At 47.3% G+C, this 20,509-nt stretch overlaps 1 protein-coding gene across 3 annotated transcripts; it reads left to right on the top strand.

Annotated features, from left to right (window-relative positions):
- The first annotated feature begins 265 nt into the window (after positions 1–265).
- On the top strand, positions 266–18,541 carry C20H12orf66 (chromosome 20 C12orf66 homolog). Of its 3 annotated transcripts, none has more exons than XM_036170076.1 (3): positions 266–549; positions 6,455–6,740; positions 15,826–18,541. In XM_036170076.1, the coding sequence occupies exons 1-3, from the start codon at positions 315–317 to the stop codon at positions 16,640–16,642; spliced, it is 1,338 nt and encodes a 445-aa protein (XP_036025969.1). In that variant the 5' UTR covers positions 266–314; the 3' UTR covers positions 16,643–18,541. The 3 variants fall into 3 exon arrangements, with proteins under 3 accessions (XP_036025969.1, XP_036025970.1, XP_036025971.1); XM_036170077.1 differs by having other exon boundaries at positions 487–549; positions 6,622–6,740; XM_036170078.1 differs by lacking the exon at positions 266–549 and adding an exon at positions 565–659.
- Positions 18,542–20,509: the final 1,968 nt, after the last annotated feature.

Here is a 20,509-nt window from a genome sequence, read left to right on the forward strand (position 1 = left end):
GGACGCCGCAGGGGGCCCGGAGGTGGCCAGCTAGGGGCTCCGCAGCGGGTCTCCCCCGCGTCCGCGGAGCCGCCTCCTCCATCCTCCGGCCTCCGTCACGCCCTCGGCGAGGTCCCGGAGCAATCCCGCTGCGAACCAACCAGCCAGCTAGCCAGCTAGCTAGCCGGCTCGCCCGCGGGCACGCGCACGCGCACGCACGCACGGGGCGCACGCGGCTGCGCAGGCGCGGCCCTCCCCCCCCGCCCCGCCCCTCCCCTCGGAACCCGGAAGTGCGAGCGGAGCCACGTGGGTGGAGCTGGCGCCGCGCAGGTCGCATGGGGGAGTCTATCCCGCTGTCCGCCCCGGTGCCGGTGGAACAGGCGGTGCTGGAGACGTTCTTCTCACACCTGGGCATCTTCTCTTACGACAAGGCCAAGGACAATGTGGAGAAGGAGCGGGAGGCCAACAAGAGCGCGGGGGGCAGCTGGCTGTCGCTGCTGGCGGCCCTGGCGCACCTGGCCGCGGCCGAGAAGGTCTATCACAGCCTCACCTACCTGGGGCAGAAACTAGGTACCTCCGCCCCGAACCCCCGCCCCTCGAGGAGGCAGGAAACGGGGTGCGCTCGCCCTGGCTGGGGTGTCCCGGCACTCGCTCGCAGCGGCGGACTCCACTCTGCCCAGGTCTCCTCCCACCGTCCCCCTCCTCCTCCTCCTGCTCCCCTTGTCCTCGGCTGCAGCAAGCCCCGCCCACCGGCCTGTGCGGCCACTGTCGCCGCCGCCGCCGCCGCTGCTGATGCTGCCCATGCTGCCTCGGGGTGGACTGGGCGGATGCTCTTTGCTGGGCATCTCCCCCTACCCCGTCCAAACCCCTGGGGGTTGACGGTTTTGAACCGTGCATGGATCGGTTTCGTAAATGACAAGTTAACCAAGTTCTGTGCCCCCCCTCCCGCCCCCCAAACTAGTGACACTGCGGTCTGAGGAGCAAAACCAGGCCATGGAGAATCCTAGTTGTGTTAATAAATACTTTTTTTTTTTTTTTTTTTGGTCTGGCCTCTTAAAACAGATGGAGTCTTGTCCCCTCTTCATAGTACGTCAGTGCATATTTAGTGAATGAAGGAGTTTTTTAGGTGGATCCTGGGCAGGGAAGGCAAGAATTGAGCCAATCTTTAAGAGAAGACTCTTAGGGTGCACACTGCTAGTCCTCCTGTAAATAAGATGGCAGGAACCCTTTTAACTGATTATCACCACAAGAAACAATTGGTATCGGTTGATAAGGAAGTCATGCATAAAAGCCAAGGGCTATGCATTCCAAGTATTACTTGTAATAATAATGGCAAATGATAGCTAACTCCCAGAGAGTTGGGGTAGATTTAGTACGATGGCTTCTTTTGGACCCTTTAGATATTAAAAGTTCAAGGGCCTTTCATGAATGAAGGATTCACATTTATGGCATAAAAGAACATTGATGTGAGAGTGAGTGTAAATTACATATAGAGTTAATGCCTTTCTGTTGCCCAGAATTGTAGTTGAATGTTTGCTAAACACTCAAGAGAAAGGGCTTCCCGACATTTTAACTTCTATAGCTTTACAGATAACTTGTAGCTTACTATGATAATTTATTGGCAAACAGTGGCCAGGGATTTCAGCCTCTCTGTATTTCCCTCTGTACAGTGTTACCTCACAAATGTTCCATTGCTATTACAGTGTTACAATTTTCATTTTCTATGGTGTGGCGAATTGTGTATGTGTGTATGGTACTAGGTCACAGATCTCTCAAACCTGAGCACCTGCCTTGAGTTACAGATTGAGGGTATATGTATAATTGATTTAAAACATGCACATATATTATAATTTATATGCTTTATATTCATGTATGTATAAGATGTGTGTGTATGTGTGTGTGTGTGTGTATTCTAGCTGTAATAGTGAAGGTAGATAATATTCTGGCAGTTTGGGTTGTTTTAGACTTCCCTGCCTATCAAAAGTGGTGACTGAGCTACACGCCATGATTCTTAACTTTTCTGTTGTTTGAGGTCATCCACAGGAATGTAATGAAAGTTCCCAAGTTACCCCCCTCAAATATATGTACATATTATTGTGTACATAACCAGAGGGGGAGAATGAGAAAGAACAAATGGGTTTCCTAAAGTCCACTTATGGGTTCCAGGAAAAATAAATAAAATCTGCACTAAGTTTAAATTATGTGCACTAGGTTTCTGTGTAAAGAGAACTGGGCACGTCAGCTGTGGACGTGTAGCAGTTCTTTACTGTCGTTGGCTCAGCTGCCACGACGTGGCCATTATTGTGTAAAGTGCTGAGTTGTGCTTGAACCTCAGCTGTCTTGTAGGAGAGCATCAGGGACCTGACCTGAAGGTGACTGCCTATCAGTTCACACTGTGAAACCTGCCTGGGTGCTCTAGGGCTGACCTCCCAGGAAACGTTCTGAAAATAGCCTGTTGAAGTCCTTCGTTTAACTTACACGCTCAGGTGATAGTTGGTGTAGTTGAGTTTCAGAGCTTAAAATTTACCATTTTTGTATTCGTGTAGTGGTGCAAACATGATTGCAGTTGGACTTGAACAGAGAACAGAAGAATTGTTCTTTAAAGCAGTACCATGTTCTGTAACTACTTTGCAGTTCATATGGTTTTCTTGGTAAAGCAAAATGAAACAATTATTCAGATTCTTTATAAATCTGAGACATGGTTTGGGAATGGTGGTATGTGCCTTTAATCTCCTCACTCAGGAGTCAGAGACAGGCGTGAGTGTGAAGCCAACTGATGCACATAGAAAGTTCCAGGCCACCTGGGGTTGCATAGTGAGACCCTGCCTCAAGAGACAAAACAAAAAGAAACATGGTCTGAAAAGTCTTTAGAAAATTTTTGTGAAGGTACAATTGACAAATAAAAACTGTGTGTGTGTGTGTATACATATATATATGTATACACACACACACACACACACACATACACACACACACACACGCTTAGGATATCTAAGTTGATGTTTTGATATACATTGTGAAGTGATCACCATAGCAAGGTGATTGATGTATCTTACCACCTCATTCTTTCTGTGGTGGGAACACTTAAGATCTAAGTGGCTTAGCGAATATCAAGTGAGTCTAAACTGATTCAGTGGTACAGCGTGCTTGTGATCCCTGTACTCCTGAGGTAGGAGCAGGAGGATGGGGAATTAAAGGTCGGCTGGGGTTACAGAGTGAGACCCTGTCACACACACAAAAAGTCTTTGACCTCTGTCTGAAGCTCTGGCAGATGGTCCTGATGAGAAAATGCAAGCATTGACCTTTAAACAAAGGACAGACCTGACAGGAGCCTTCTGTCAAAATCCCAGCTCCATTCCCGAAAAACTGGGCGTCTTAGCTTGGCGACTTCTCTTAGCTTTACTGGAAGAAGAATACTAGTCTGGGAAAAGAACAGTGGTTAAAATGGGCAGAGTGGACAGCTGTGGAGGATTTGGGGCTATCTTACTGCCCTGGCCTCTGAGTCATTACAGGGGTGTTTCCTCAAACTCTGATTGATAAACTTTGGCATGCTGGGAGGTGACTTGGGAATGGAGGTTATTACAAAGAAGTTGTAGAGTGAAATGATGCTCAGGCTGCTTAACATGTGCTCTTTCTCCCTCCCTCCCTCCCTCCCTCCCTCCCTCCCTCCCTCCCTCCCTTCCTTTTCTGTTTTTGGTGCAATTATTAAGGTCATTCCACGTAGTTAAAAGGGAGGTTTACTTTGTGATGTAACTCAAAAATGAAGGGATAGGTAACAGGGTCTGGGAAAGGTGTAGCGCAGTCTGGCGGTGTTCTCTGGAGAACTCTGCTCAGTCTACCTCCAGCGTCCAGCGTCCCAGAACCAAGAGAGCCGGCACATCCGGATCTCAGCCCCGGCCTTGTAGGCGTGACAGTTACCAAAGCCTCAATGGGGGTTGGAACTTCCAGATCAAAGCTGGAATGGCTACCCACTACACTCGGTGTAGTTTTGGATCCTGTACTGGAACTCACTCTGTAGCCCAGGCTGGCCTCGAACTCATAGACCTGTCTGCCTCGGCCTCCTGAGTGCTGGGATTAAAGGCGGGAGGCCTCACTGCTCTTCTTGCTTAACATGTCCTTTATGCTTTTAAATTTCATATACAATAAAAGTTTGAAACCTTGGAAAAATAATGGACATTGGTAACTGGACATTCTAGAAAAAAAATCCAAAACATCATAATTAGTAAATTGAAAGTACTGGAAATGAGTTGGGTGTTTCTGGTTGCCCAGCACGAAGGAAGATTGGCTCTCACTGGGTATGGGAAGGTAGGGTAGCCAAGAGAGAGGGTTGTTATGTGAAAGCTTTGAGAAAAGAGACAGAGTTAAAAGTAAGACATCGGTGCTCTCTTGCGTGTATTAGTTTTACCTACTGGTGACCGGTGTAGATAGTGTTTAAAGGTATCATTTGAATTTGTGTTGTATTTCTGTTCCCCTCTGATCTGATGGGGGTAGGCATTACTTTTTCAATGCGAAGTTCAAGTTTTTGTTATGGCCAACTTTTTTTTTTTTTTTTTTTTTTTTAAACAGGGGAAGTGAGTAGAGTTGAGGTCGTCTATCTGTCTGTTAAATAGTAACTTACCATAATAGGCTTTCCCAGGCTCAGTTATGTGTTATTGGGAGTTGAATACCGCCAGTTCAGTGGAAAGAAGGGGCCAGCAAGACTGAGTTCCTTCTTCTTTCTGGGACTTTTTGAAGGGGTGTTTCATCTGTCTTCTCAACAGTTCGGTTTTTTGTTGACAGTGACACATTTAACGCTCAGAACAGCGAGGTTGTTTGGATGTCACACAGCATTTAAGTTTGGCAGTGAGGACTTGAAATTGTCCTTTAGACTCGTAGAGCTTCGGGCCTCTGCATGATGCTTTCTGATGCCGTGGTCTGATTTGTAGACAGTCTCCCACTGTGCAGGCTGACCCGGAACTCACTGCCTCTCTCTCTCTCTCCAGCTCTGGGGTTATATAGGTGTATGCTGTCATAACCAGCTCTGCATGGCATTTTTATTACCTTCCTAACTTAGGAGACCTTTGTTCTAGACATGGGCACGGAGTACTGTTTATTCTACACCAGTCACTACAAAATCGGAATTTAGACATGGAGGACAGAGCTGCGAGAAATGTCGTCACCATGAGTGCAGACATTCCCCATGCGTGTGAGGGAAAATACTTCTATAGATTTCAGAACTTAGGGATCAGAATCAAGGAGGGCTTCCAGGTTGGGGGCCCTTAGGTGTGGGGCTCAACCCCTGCAGTCTCACTGCTCAGAGGATGAGGTGGGAGACTTACGTGGGTCAGTTCCAGCTTAGACAACAAAACATCTGGATGGAGGCTTTCCTAGGATGTCAGACCTTCAGTGTTAAGACCTGGAACATCTGGGTACAGTTGATCAGCGTAGTAATAAGGGACGTAAGGTTCATGTCTTGAGACGTAAGCCAAGAAGTGAACTAAAAACAATATTCTGAAATGAATTATTGAGGGTAGTTTTCAAATGCCTTAAGTATTTATAATGTATTCATAATATCAATGAATTCATTTCACGAAAGCATTCTGAGCTTAACAGGAAATCCCTGCGATTTTTGTACATTTTCAGAAATCACAGTTGTAAGCACTTCCTGTTTCTTTTCATTCTGCTAAAGTCTCACATCTGGCTCTTTGAAGGGGGAGCTAATGCTTAGGAAAATATCCGTGAAACCTGCTCTGTGATTAGACATACAGTTAGTCATGTACAAATTCACAAGTAAGTAATCGATACCTCGACTGTCAGGTCCTTTTGGACCGTCGGCGACGATGAGGCTGCCCTGACTCTTGGGCAGGTTCCCCTTGCGGTAGAGCGGCAGGCAGTTATAATTGGTTCTTGGTCTTAATAATTCACACCGTGGCACTTATTACGAAGCTCGCATTGTCAACCTTGTCAGGAGCACGGCAGTCCCCAGCTCCGAGATGCCAGTGTGTAGTCTTTTGTAAAAGGATGTGTGTGAGCATGCATTCTCGTTTCCCGGCACGGCCTAAAAGATAAGGCTCAAGAAAAATGCACCTCTGAAGAGGAAACATTGTGTGCTGGGCTGCCAGTCCTAAAGAAAGTGCTTTATAATCCTTGTGTCCTCCTTTTTAAAAAAAGTATGATCTATAAAAAAAAAAAAAAAGAGAGAGTTTTTAAAATCCAGGTTTCTGTTATATGCTAGGGTAATTCCGTTCTAAAATAATTCCAGATGTTTGTGGAGGAGGGGACAGTTGTTAGGTGAGTAAGCGCTCATTTTTGCCTTGTTCCTCAGTGAACTGCCGATGTGGGGTGTCTGTACTCACCCCTTGAGGCAGAGACTGTGGTAGACACAAGCTCACTGAGCTGCACAGGTTCCAGCTCTCTCCAGGTGGGTGCTGGGAGGTGCCTGGTACTTGCGTCTGCCTGCCTTACCGGTCCTGTGCTTCTGCTGTTTGCTTCCCAGGGGGCCAGTCGTTCTTCAGCAGGAAGGACTCCATCCGCACCATCTACACTTCCCTGCATAACGAACTGAAGAAAGTGGCCACGGGCCGAGGCGCCCCGGGCGGGACGGCTCCTCACGTGGAGGAGCTTCTCCCCCACCTGTCAGAGCAGCTCTGTTTCTTTGTCCAGGCTCGGATGGAGATTGCAGACTTCTACGAGAAGATGTACACCCTCAGCACGCAGAAGTTCATCAACGCGGAAGAGCTGGTCAGCGTTTTGGATACCATCCTCAAGAAATACAGCTCCAGGTGAGTGTGGAGAGTGGCACGGTCTGTCAGCCCCACACGGGCTCTGAGTTTTCCCCGACTCTTCAGAAGGTCCCCGCACTCCGTTTGATATGTGTTCATTAAACAGCAGGTGTCCATCAGCACTGTGAGGTTTAGCTAACCATGCTGGACAGATGTAGACGTAACCGTCTTGTTAAATAAGAAACACAGAGCCAATTGCAGAATTAAAAGCCAAGAGGTCAGAGCAATATATGAGAGCTGGAAACCTTACTCTTCACTGCTGCTGTCTTTCCTCTCAGCCAGAGCCCTACTTCCTGTGTCCTGTCTTTTTTATAGACTTTCTGTTCTGCCTTCTCATTGGTTGTAATCCAGCCACATGACCTCCTCATCACTGCCTGTCTGTACAGACCTCCAGGTCTTCTATGGTTGGTATTGAGATTAAAGGCGTGTGTTGCCATGCTGGCTGTATCCTTGAACACACAGAGATCCGCCTAGCTTTGCCTCCCAAGTGCTGGGATTAAAGGCATGCACTACCACCACCCAGCTTCTGATATGGCTTGTTCTGACCACAAGGCAACTTTATTAATATACAAATAAAATCACATTTTACAAATATAGTATCACCACACACAGATCCTCTCCATGTCTTATCAGGAAAGACAGGAAGTAGTCACACAACAGAATGGCTGTAGAGGGCCTGTAGACATAGCTCAGTGGGTAAAGAGCCCGGTTCTGCAAGCATGAAGCCCTGAGTTTGGATCCCCAGCATCCATGTAGAAAGCTGGGTACCACTGCAATGCCAGTGCTGTTGGTGCTGTGGACAGGAAGACTGCGGGCGGTCAGCGAGAGACCCCTGTCCACGGAATAAGGCAGGGAGCCATAGAGCAGGGCGTCTGATGTCATCTTCTGGCTTTGGCACTAAGGCATGTGCACCTGCACGCGCGCGTGCGCGCACACACACACATACACACACACACACACACACAAATAGTAGTACAGAGAGTAGTGTGACTGACCAGCTAGCTACCTGTCTACATAAATGCTCTTTTCAGAGTAATAACCTGGGAGGTATCTCTGTAACGCTCCTGTGGTCATTAAGATGTGTCTGGAATTATGTTTTGGTTTTGTTTTCAACTCTTAGTGGAGGCATGCATTGCAGGTGAAAGACAAACTCCTTCTTTGGGATAGCTAAGAAATTGTTTCAAGGCCAGTTTAATGTAAAAGTTTTTTTTGTTCAACTGGAACATTGTTTCTATTTGAAGAAACTTGCTCCTTACAAAGAAATGAAGCTGTCTGTGCTGTACTGCACACCGCCTGACCCTGGAAACAATGCCCAAAGAACTGTAGGAATTTAAGAACATCACCAAAGTGAAGGGCCTGGTTTTATTTTGTCTTCCTTGGAGCCTAGGACAGTAGAGGTCCTACTTGGATTAGAAAGATACCTTTGAAGGATATTACACATCTGGGTATATTAATTCAGATAGATTTGATTACCCGGACAAGATGCCACATGCTTATAATCCTAGAACAGCATCCACTGTATAGCAGCTGCTCAGTTGAAGCCGGCTGAATAAGGTAGTGAATAGTTGTGTTCAGCCTGAACATTTTGCCCAGTTTGGTAAATAGTGGGAAGCCATGAAAGGTGAACAGGGGACGCCACGTTCTTGTCTCTAATTAGGCTAATGACTGCAGCACTGGGTTACGGAACGGGTTAGTGAAGATGTGATCGCAGGAGGGAAGGGCAGTGGGCAGGCCGCCGGGGCAGGTGGGCCGGCACGTGCTGGTGGTTCATGTGGTTGCAGGACAGTGAAATCGGTGCTAACAGGAAGTGAGCAGTCTCGGCAGCCAGACGGTAGGAGTGGTGAGTGGTTCCTGTAGACCAGGCTGGCCTTGAACTCACAGCGATCTACCTGCCTCTGCCTCCCGAGTGCTGGGATTAAAGGCGTGTGTCACCATGCCTGGCGTCTAGTCATCCACTGTGAAGGAAAATGGCAGCTGCTGAGCAGCTGTGTGTGCCGTGCATTCTGCAAGACTCTTGCTGTTGCCTGACTTCAGTTACAGGGGCAGATGGCGCTCCTTTAATGAAGGCTCGGCAGTGAGGCAGTTGGCTCAGAACTCACCCCTCTCTGACTTCAGAGTCTTGTCTGTTTTTCTTTTTGTTTTCGGAGCTGGAGGTTGAAGCCGAGGCCTCTCTCCTCATAAGCGTGTGCTCTCCTCCCAAGCTCAGACTACAGCAGAGCGCGTGTAATTGTGGTCACCGTTGCTCGTGTAAAACCTGAGCTGCTCCCTACTTGGTCCAAATGGTTAATTTCTCCCTGCTGACTTTTGCATTCAGCAAATGAGGTTGGTTTGTCAGCCAGGACAGCAGGCCCTTTCTCCGTTCACCTGCTGGGAATAAGGACTGTTTCCTGCACAAACTCACACTATGCCTGCGTGCTTGAGCACAAGACAATGGTGATTAGTTTTTCCCTTCCCTCTTACACTTTGTTTTAGTTTTTTGAGATGGAATCTTCTTGTAGTCCATCTTCTCTCCACACTCACCTGAATCCTGCCTCAGCCTCCCAAACGCAGTGATTACAGACATGAGCCTCTGTGTGTGCTCTCTCTCTCACGCTCGCAGCCAAGGCTAGCCTTAAAATCTCCATCCTCCTGCCTCAACCCCCCTAGTGCTAAGATTGTGGTATATGTATACACACTTAATTCCTGACTTCTTAAAAAAATTATGTTATGGGTGTTTTGCCTGCATACACACACACACACACACACACACACACACACACACACACACGTATACACATATATACACACACCATGTGCATGCCTGGTGCCTGCGGAGGCCAGAAGAGGGCACGAAATCCCATGGAGCTGGAGTTACGGGCAGTTGTGAGGCACCATACGGATGCTGGGTATCGAACCTGGATCCTCTGGCAGAGAAGCCAGTGCTCTGAACCTCTAAGTCATCTCTCCAGCCTGAAGTTAATTGCAGAGGCCGGAGAGAGGGCTCAGCGGTTAAGAGTACGCACTGCTGTCGCAGAAGACCTGAGTTTAGGTCTCAGCACCCCGGGTCCTGTCCTCATCTCTGTCTTAGGATAATTACTGTAATGCCAGTTATGGAATGGGTGGTTGACAGCCACCCGTGTCTTGGTCAAAGCTCTGCTGCTGTGAAGAGACACTGTGACCATGACCATTCTTTTCAAAGGAAAACATTTAATTGGGGCTGGCTTACAGCTCAAAGGTTCAGTCCATTATCATCACGGCAGGAAGCACAGCCGCGTGCAGGCAGACGTGTGCTGGATGGAGGAGGAGCTGAGATCCGACATTCAGAGTGGCAGGCAGCAGGAAGAGAAAGAGGCACTGGGCCTGGCTTGAGCTTCACCCCACCCCAGTGACGCACTTCCTCCAACAAGGCCACGCCTACTCCAACTAAGCCACACCTCCTCATAGTGCCGCTCCCTATGAGCCTGTGGGGACCATTGTCATTCACACCACCATAACCTGTAACTCTAGCTCCAAGGGATCTGATACCTGGCCTCTATGTGCTCCCATATTCATGCATGGACACCTCCACATACTTATAATCAAAAGTAAGTCTTGAAAAGAAAGGAAAAACTGAGCAGAGTATGATGAACACACTCAACCATGTGACCAGCAATTCATTTTATATATAAAGCAGAGTATGGTGAACACACTCACCATGTGGCCAGCAATTCAGTTTATATATAAAGCAGAGTATGGTGAACACACTCACCATGTGACCAGCAATTCCAGTTTGCATATACACTGAAGAACCGACGTGGTGCTTGCAGGATTTCTTGAGTGTACCAAAACATTGAATCATTTTCTTAAAGGATGAATTTTTTTTTTCTTTTAACCCAGACAGGATTTCTCTGTAGCTTTGGAGCCTGTCCTGGACTAGCTGTATAGACCAGGCTGGCCTCGAACTCACAGAGATCCACCTGCCTCTGCCTCCTGAGTGCTGCGATTACAGGCGTGCACCACTACCTCCCGGCTGGTGAATTTTATAGTACATTTATGGACTTGAATTAAATACCAACAAACCTGTTAAAAATTTAAAAAGCAGGGACTGGAGAGATGGCTCAGAACCTCTGTAACTCCAGTTCCAGGGGACCTAGTATCCTCTTTTGGCCTCTGTGGGCTCCTGAACATACATGGTGCTCATAAGCTCACTCAAGCACACACGTGCATAAAAAAGTCTACAGCGAACACATAACTATCCTTTGTCCAGCTTCACATTTAGTTAGCATTTGCCATGCTGCTTTCTCTCTCCCTGTGTAGAACAATAACAAAACTTTACTGTTGTTTGGAAGTAAGATACTAATATTGTGAACCACCTTCCTAAATACTCAGCTTCTCATCTTCTAGAACCATACATAATCAGAACAGTGTTCACACTCAGGACATTTCACACTGGTTTCTTCCATCCCATAATAGATAAATCGCATGCAGACTTCCCAGGTTGCCTCACAGATGTCCTCCACACCTGGTTGGTCATATAGTAGGTCTGTTAGTTTATTTCAAGGAACTTGAATACTGTTGTGATTTTGCCTGATACGATGATGCCCTCAAAGGTCACCCATGCAAAAGCATGTGACAGTGTGCCTTCCTTTTGTAAGGCTGGGTGATAGCCCCCCTGCATTGTGTCCCTCATGTTAAACGAGTGTCTACTTTGTCTTATAAACACCACCTCTTACTGTGGAGGGTTCTAAAGGGCAGACCTCCAACCACATCTTTGCACAGGAGTACCCGCTGAGCAGGTCTCTGGTTTCTGTTGCCCACCATCTACTATCTGAAATGTAACAAGTTCAAGAAATGAACAGGTTTCAAGTCGCATGCTTGGGCTGGGGAGATGATTCAGTCAGCCAAGTGCTCGCAGAGGACCCGAGTTCCATTTCCAGAACCCACAGAAGAAAAGCAGTGGGGCACAGTGGCATGAGCATGGTAATCCCCATGCTGAGGGGGTGGAGACAGGCAGGTCTCTGTGGCTGACTGGCCAGCCAGCCTGGCCTGCTCAGCTAGCTACCTCCAGGCCAGTGAGAGACTGTTTCCCATCTCTAAAAACGGGAGGCCACAGTCCTGAAAGATGACACCTAAGCTTGTGCTCTGACCTCGACATTCACTGCACACACGCACACACGTGTATTTGTACACACACACACACACACACACACACACACGCACGCACACATACATGCACACACAAAATGATGTGCGCGTTGTTTGACGACATACACTGTGCACCCGGTGGGCATGGTCCTTGTTCAGTAGGTCCATACTGTGTCAGCTGCTGACACCTAGATCAGAGAGAGACCACATTGTCTTAAACTGTTCTATACTGTTGATTAATTGTATTTTGGTATTAGTTATAGTCTCTTACTGTGTCTAATTTATAAGGTAAACTCTATCACGTCTATGAGTAAGTATGCAAGGTTTACCGCTGTCCCCGAGGGAGCCTGGAGCATAGGACCTGTGGACCAGGGAGACTAGAATATCCTCAGTGGGATGGTGGCTAAGGAGCAGCAGACTAGTGGCTTTAAGTGAGAAAGGGCTGCAGATTTCTTCTATTGTAGCAAAATAGACACCATGTAAAATGTCCCATTTTTCATCATTTTTAAATGTGTATTTCTGCAGATCGGTTCTTACTTCTGACTCTCATAAATGAGTTCCTTTGGAAGGAACTCCACAGTGTGGGTCTGTGGAAGACAGAACAGCATTTCTGGAGTTCTGCTTCCCATCAGCGCACCCGTTCTATACCTTCCTGCGCTCTGGACCCCAGGTTCCTGCTGCCTGTCCTCCCTCCTTTCTCCCCTCCTCCCGTGCTGTCTCCTCTCCGTTAGAGCCAGTGTTCTCCACAGGTTTGGCAGTCTCCTGTCTCAGACACTGCCCAGCTCACCACCTTGCCTTAGGTGTATGTTTGTGGATCACAGCCTGAGCTCTGAGTGGCCATAAGGCGCGTGGAGGAGAGAAAGCTGGGAAATGATGCATCATAAAGCTAATGTCTGCCAGGCAGACCGACAGGACGAATGGTTAGCTTTCCTTGAGGTTGAAAAATAGTGTTGCCACTCACATGCATCTTTAACGAGTGTTGAACATTACACTTCTGTGGTGTCATGGAAACGCTTGCTCACAAGCGTTTCTGAAGGTTTGGTCTGAGACTTCGTGTCTTTTGAAGCAGAGCATTGACTATACATGGTGATTTCTATGGTGGCACACAGTAGGAAAATCAGACATGGTTCCTGACTTGTGAGTGTTTTTTTTTTTTTTTTTTTTAAACGATTTTTATGATTTTTCAGACCATTCAGTAGAAACTGTGCTTAGAATTTTGGATGTTGATCATTTCCCAGGTTTAGCAAAATGCAGTACAGTGCTCTAGTGACATTGGGCAACCTCAGCTGTCAGCTAGCCATGCAGTCCTGGGGTGTGGCAGCCGACACTGCAGGGGATTGCAGGATGAGCTGTGGTGGTTGGTAGGCCAGGAGCATCAAGCATATGTTACAGTTAGGATGGACTGATGGGCTGCAAGTCCAGGAGCATCTGCAGTAGGGTTTTCTGCCAGTGTTCTGCTAGATTCTGCTATCAGCCTGCCACAGCCCAGAGTCATCTGGGGGGGGGGGTCTGAATTGCGGGAATGTCCAGATCAGTTTGGTATGTGGGCATGTCTGTGGGATATTGCTGTGGCTAATGGTTGATATGGGTGTTGTTTTGGTATTTGACTCTTTTTTCGGGGGGGGGGGGACCTGCCACCCAGCTCCCAAATAAATCACTCATAGAGGCTTATTCTTACTTATGAATGCCCAGCCTTAGCTTAGCTTGTTTCTAGCCAGCTTTTCTTAACTTAAATTAACCCATCTATGTCTGGGCTTTTCCCGTTCTCTTACTTCTGTAAATCTTACTCTTACTCCGTGGCTTGCTGTGTAGCTGGGTGGCTGGTCCCTGGGTCTTCCTCCTTCTCTGGCTCCCAGTTCTCCTTTCTCCTGTCTTGCTATTGGCCGTTCAGCTCTTTATTAGCCCATCAGGTGTCTTAGACAGGCACAGTAACACAGCTTCACAGAGTTTAAACAGATGCAACATAAACAAAAGTAACACAGCGTTACAATACTATTCTACAACATATGGCAGGTCCAACCTACTCTGTGCCGAACTGTGTCTAAGGAAGTGGGCTTTGAAAGCTGGCTCAGGAGCTGGAGAGATGGCTCAGTGGTTAAGAGCACTTACTTCTCTTGCAGAGGACCTGGGTTCAGTTCTCAGTACCCACATGATGTCTCACAACCATCTCTAACTCCAGATTCAGAGGATCTCACACTGTCTTGTGACCTCCACAGACATAGAGCATGTAGATAGATAGATAGATAGATAGATAGATAGATAGATAGATAGATAGATACGTACATACATACATACACTCATACATATATGCACATACATAAATGCAGACAAAACACACATAAAAATAAATAAATAAATCTTTAAAAAAACAAACAAATGAGTGGCTAGTGCTGGGGCTTGACCTAGCTTGGAAGCCGATTTCTCGAAGACCATGACTGCAGAGGAGAGCTGAAGAGTAATTGAGAAACATGATGAAGAAGGACCATGTTCTCACTGGCCTACTATTTTCTAAGTCATCCTCCTCTGCTGAGAAATTAAGGCACTCCCACATCTTGTTGCCTCCTCCTCCAATATTGTTGTGAAGTGGAAGCATGTTCACAGAGGGCAGTCCACAGCCTACCTTCATGAACTCATTTACTAAATAGAAATGTGACATATGACATATATATATATATATATATATATATATATATATATATATATATGTACATGTATATATTACAAAATATCGAGCTACATTGTGCATAGTAAGGAGTAAAACTCACACACATGTGCAGTACTTGGTCACAGTATAAACTGTCACCGCAGCACGTGGTAAGAAAATTTAAACCACCTTTGTAGGTGGGAATAAAAATGCACTACTGTCTTGATCTTGACATAGTATATTTTATTTATTAATTTTTAATTAGATGTATGTGTGTGGGGGGAAGGCATGTGCATATGAGTGCAGTGCCGGTGGAGGCCAGAAGAGGGCGTCAGATCTGCTGGAGCTGGAGTTACAGTTATCCATCTGTAACTGATGTGGCTATTGGGAACTGAACTCAAGTCCTCTACAAGAGCACTTTGTGCTCTTAACCTCTGAGCCACCTCTGCAGCCCCTGAAGTGGTGTAATTTTATCATTTCACAATCGCTAGAAATGGGTGGGGGTGGGGGTGGGAACGTGACTCAATTTGAGTAGGGACCGGAATATTCAAGGTCTTAAATACCTTCTAAGGATTTGAGGCAAGTGATTTTAAAAGATTTTTACATAGGAGTCACTATTCTTTGAACCTGTCCTCTTCCCCACCGCCCTCTCCTGTCCTTCCCCTTCCCCCTTCCACATGGCTCCCTTTCCCGGTTACCGAAGGTCCTTTCGGCTCTTCATTGCACTGTTCCAGCATGCTCTATTTCCCGCCTCCCTTTGGCTGCCATTTTGCTTTTCATCACGGTTAACTATGAAGGGACTTTGGGAATCGAATGGAGAACAGTTATCTGGTAAATTCCTTTATTAAGTGCCCGGTATCTATTGAGCCTCAGATACAGGTGTATAGTGTTTATGTTCATCTGTAAAATGGGTCTATGGAATAGTTTATCTGTGGACAGCAGATGTCTTAGTATTGTTTTTTAGTTGCATACCCTGAAAAGAGGACCCCTGGTTTTGATGATCGTGTTAGTCCTACAGTTCCCAGAGTGAATGAATAATTGTAGTCAATGTAATTTCTCCTTATTTGGAAGGAAGATAGTTACATTCATTAAACGAAAACCCACAACGTCCAGGGTATTTTCTTGGGAGAATAAGATGAAATGCCCACGTTAAACCAGAGTTGTAAAAAAATCAGTGCACCTAGACTGTGCCTTTCTGCCCGATGGGGCGGCTGACCCGGGCGGCACTGGTCTGGCGGCGTGTTTGGGGTTTCTGCTGGTGCTGGTTTGTTGTTTGTGAAGGTTCTCACTGTGAAGTGACGTAGCCACTGACTTCTGTCCCTCTCCTCCCCCCCCTAGATTTCACCACCCTATCCTTAGCCCTCTGGAAAGCAGTTTCCAGCTGGAAGTGGGTGTGCTGAGCCATCTCCTGAGGGCGCAGGCCCAGATCTCTGAGTGGAAGTTCCTCCCTTCCCTGGTGACCTTGCACAACGCTCACACGAAGCTCCAGAGCTGGGGCCAGACCTTTGAGAAGCAGCGGGAGACCAAGAAACACCTTTTCGGGGGGCAGTCCCAGAAGGCCGTGCAGCCCCCACACCTCTTCCTTTGGCTGATGAAACTCAAAAGCATGCTCCTGGCCAAGTTCAGCTTTTACTTCCACGAGGCGCTGAGCCGCCAGACTACCGCTTCCGAAATGAAAGCGCTGACTGCCAAGGCTAGCCCAGACCTCTTTGGAAAGATCTCCAGTTTCATCCGGAAATACGACGCTGCCAATGTGTCCTTGATTTTTGACAACCGAGGCTCAGAGAGCTTTCAGGGTCATGGCTACCACCACCCACATTCCTACCGAGAGGCCCCCAAAGGAGTGGACCAGTACCCGGCCGTGGTGTCTCTGCCCAGCGACAGGCCGGTCATGCACTGGCCCAATGTCATCATGATCATGACAGACCGAACCTCCGACCTGAACAGCTTGGAGAAAGTGGTCCACTTCTATGATGACAAAGTCCAGAGTACCTACTTCCTGACCCGCCCAGAACCCCACTTCACCATCGTTGTTATTTTTGAGTCAAAGAAATCTGAGAGAGACTCCCATTTTATTTCCTTCCTCAATGAGCTCTCGCTTGCCCTTAAGAACCCCAAAGTGTTTGCAAGTCTGAAACCTGGGTCCAAAGGTTAGCAGGAGCTTGCACAAGGATTTCCAAAACTGGACACAGTGTTCCTCGTTGCTCCAAGGGGCAACGGTAGTTTGTGATTAGAATTTCCATCCGCTCACGCTTCTTTGGGAGCTGAGCCAGAGACAGATCTTCCCTAATCATGTTGCACACTTCATAAGCAATTAAGACCAAGGATGGAATCTCCAAAGAGTAGCCTAGGTAGTGCCGTGGCTCCCCCGAGTCACGGTGGGGTGAAGTGGTGTCAGTATTTTCCCATTTCCCACGTCTCCTGTAGATGGGATATTGATCGGTCCTTCATGTACCTTTCCAGATCTTTTTGTTCTTATTCTGAACATTGTGCCCCAACTCACTTCTCAGCATCCTCTCTCTCTGTCCCTGAAGAGCAGCCAGGATACGACGATACCAGATGGGAAGTTTCAGTCTCATTGACGCGCATGTTAACCAGTTTGACAAGTTCATCTAATTAGTGTTATGCTGTAATTAGAACCTTGGTGAGAGATTTCTATCAGGTGGTAGAAGTGGTATGAAGGTATGAGGTGGAAGATGATCTCGGTTGCTATCGACCTTATGGCAACTCAACCAGCCACAGGCTCTCTTTTCAGGTGACCGCCACACACATCTGCATTTGTTGTTTTTACCTTTAAAACGCTTGGTGTTATTCTGTTCGAAGTCAGCCCAAGCCAGCGTGCAGGGTCTCTCCACTCGGGTTTACCCGCTTGACGTCACTTCTCTGCCCAGCTGTGTTGACATCTGGCCCTGTCCGGTTACTCTCAGGTTTAGAAAGCGGGCAGCCATGTGTTTATAGCCCTGTTTTAGGTTCTCACACAGCACAGCTTTTATAAAATCAAAATGATGGTCTTGATACTTCGTGCGTGCTCAAAATCAGTTGTCTCCATAGTCCAGTGGCCTGGTCAGCCCTTCAGCACATCTGGACTTCATAGTCCAGTCCCAGGTCAGCCCTTCAGCACATCTGGACTTGGTTCCTTGTCCTCTGCAGATTATGTTCACATGCAGCACCAGGTGTCTGGGGACAGGCTGCTCTGTCCCTTCCTTCTGAGTGTGTTCACAGGGAAGCAGAGGGATCAACATGGGGAGTGTTTCTGGGTTATTGATTCAGAAGGAGAAGAAGCCACCAAGAAGAACTGAGCTGTTCTTGCTGGATATGTCCTTCAGAGCTCTGTGACTGTCCTGGGCAGCTCCATGCTTTCCTCATGGTTGTATGGAGCCACTGTCTTGTGGGGTGTCCACAGAGCATGATGGCCACACCAGCAGAGTCATGGAGCCCCTCCAAGGCCTCCTGGGCAAGTGTGGTCCTACCTGTAGAAGAATCTACTGGCCAGTTTTCTGGACCCCCACCCCCCTTCACATAATCTTAAGCCAGTTTTCTATAAACAGAAAGTAGTGATTTCCTCTGCATTTCCCCAGGTTCTATACAAATATGAACAAATTTTATAATAGTGACCTTACATTAAATTGAAAACATTTGAAATTAAAAGCTAAACCATTTTCCTTCCTTTACGCTTTGCTGAGAAACTGAAAAATAACCCTTGGTATGAATTTTTTTTTTCCTGGATAAAACCACCATTCGCCTTAATGATATGGCTCCCTAGGTACCTAAAAAATTACAGACTTCAGTGGACCATGGAGGAATGTAACTAAGATACGCATATATAAAATACTGAAAATGCTCAAATATAGACATATTTGAATTGTATATTTATTTTTAAGCATATTTTGAGTAATTTAAGAGGTATTTGCAAAGGACAGGAAGCAGATGTGACTATTAAGACAGCAGAACCGCCTGAGGCCCTGTGCGCTGTCAGGCAGTCCTGGAGGACCCTCAAAGATGAACACTGATGGTTTATTTCTGAAGCTCCTCAATAAAGTTTTCTAATTACATATCTCTCTCTGTAGTTTTCTTCCTGATCAAGCAAGTTTTATTGTGCACATATGCATGTTTGCAGGGTTCTTCTCCGAGAGCCTCCTGAGATAGGGGGGCTAGGTTGTGGGCTCTTGTGTGGCCCCCGGAACACGTTGTTACATTTAGCACAGCTGGTACGCATCCTCCCTTGGGCACAGGAGATGCCAAGGTGAACTCTGCACTTCTCCAGCCCTGGCTTCTTAGGCTTGTGCGTTGGTTTCTCCTTCCTCTAGGGCCGCTTGTCCTGAGGGCTGGCCTTACCGCCTTCTACTCTGTGTTTTTCTTCCTTCCTTCCTTCCTTCCTTCCTTCCTTCCTTCCTTCCTTCCTTCCATCTTCCCTCCCTCCCTCCCTCTTTCCTTCCTTCCTTCCTTCCTTCCTTTTTCCTCTTAGCCAAGTTCTTCTGCTCCTGGGGAGCCAGCCAGCTCTTTGACTTGTTCGACAGGTGTGTCCTCTAGGGATACACTCTCCTTTCCTCCTCTCCCTCCTCTTCTTCCCAAGGTAGGTCTGAAGTCTTGTAACATTCCTGCCCACCGAGGAACACAGGTCCCGAGCCAGACTGAAGTCACTGGAGGAGGAAGCCCCACACTGTCATGGTGCCCATAGGCAGGACGGAGGCCTCCAGGGAACCAGTGGTGACAAAGAGATGTACACACAAATCTAAAGCTGCCCATATTCTGGTTCAAGTCAAGAAGAAAAGTGATTTTGTTTTTAATTGGGATTTGCCCTCCAGAAGCAGGATTGAGATGGTCTGTCATGCCTGCTCTGCTGGTTGCCTACCCTGACACTTATTTCTAGACCACAGCCGGTGAATTCTAGGTAACTGGAAGTGTGTCCAACACTGAATTTGCCCAGCAGTCCACTGAGTATTGAATTTTAGGGTGCCGTTTGGATAACGGATGAACCCTTAACGCCTTTGTCCTCTGTGGGGTCCAGCCTGGTATCAGACATTGTCATTGGGGGTGTGTGTGTTCAAATGAAGCCAGATTGTTAACTGGGGAACCTAAGGCCCTTGAAAACTGGAAAATTTACCTTTGGAGAAAAAACAACAAGCAGGCCTTCCCTCCCCGCTCACCCCCTCCGTGTCTATCAGGCAGACTTGTGGGTCTTTGACCCTGGCATGTCCTCCCTATAAGCTCAACAGCTTTGAAAAGTTGCGCCAAGAAAACGCAGGCGGCCTTTTCCAAGGGGCGGGTGGGACTTGGAGAAGGCCTTGCGTGTGAAAACATGTTGGAAACGGACTCAAAAGCTGTATGAATAAAAAGTGAACCATCTTCTCCAACTCAAATGCGAATCCTCGTGTTCTCTTCCTTCTCTTCGAGTCTGAGAAATGCCTGTGTTGATTCATGATCGCCTGTGTTGATTCATGATCGGCAGCTAAACGCCTAAACAACACTCACTACTTCCAAATCTTTGCGGCTCTTCCTTCCTGGTTCATTATGGTTGGTTGATAGTGTCATTTCCGGTCTGGGCTGCTCTGAAAGAACAGAGGTGTGTTTCAGTTGCCATCTGTGACTGTGGCTTTCTTCCTACGTAGGTTGCATGACGGAGTTTACAAAGTGGTGATGCTCTCATTATTTACGATTTATTAGCCAGAATATGTATGTCTACAAAGAGAGCATCTTCAGTTATTGGGTTACCTTGAAATGTAGTCAACTTCATTTGTGACTTCTACCTTTCACCCCGCTTTGGCAGTGCTGGGGATCAGACTCAAGGCCTTACGGGTGCCCTAGGCAAATGCCGGATCTCAGCGCTATGGCCCCAGCCCTCGTTTTACCTTTGAGAAAACCAGATTCTTCCCTACTGGTGCCGGAGAGTGGGCCCACTTCCCACGTGGTAGGAAGGGCTGGGTCACTGACACTGTAGCCCCTGTCCTAAAGCAGCTTTAAAAATAGTTCTTAGCATGTTAAGAGGCACCTGTGCATTTTTTAAAGAAATAGATCTTTCCAT

This window comes from Onychomys torridus, chromosome 20 (genome assembly GCF_903995425.1).
Source record: "Onychomys torridus chromosome 20, mOncTor1.1, whole genome shotgun sequence".
NCBI lineage: Eukaryota > Metazoa > Chordata > Mammalia > Rodentia > Cricetidae > Onychomys > Onychomys torridus.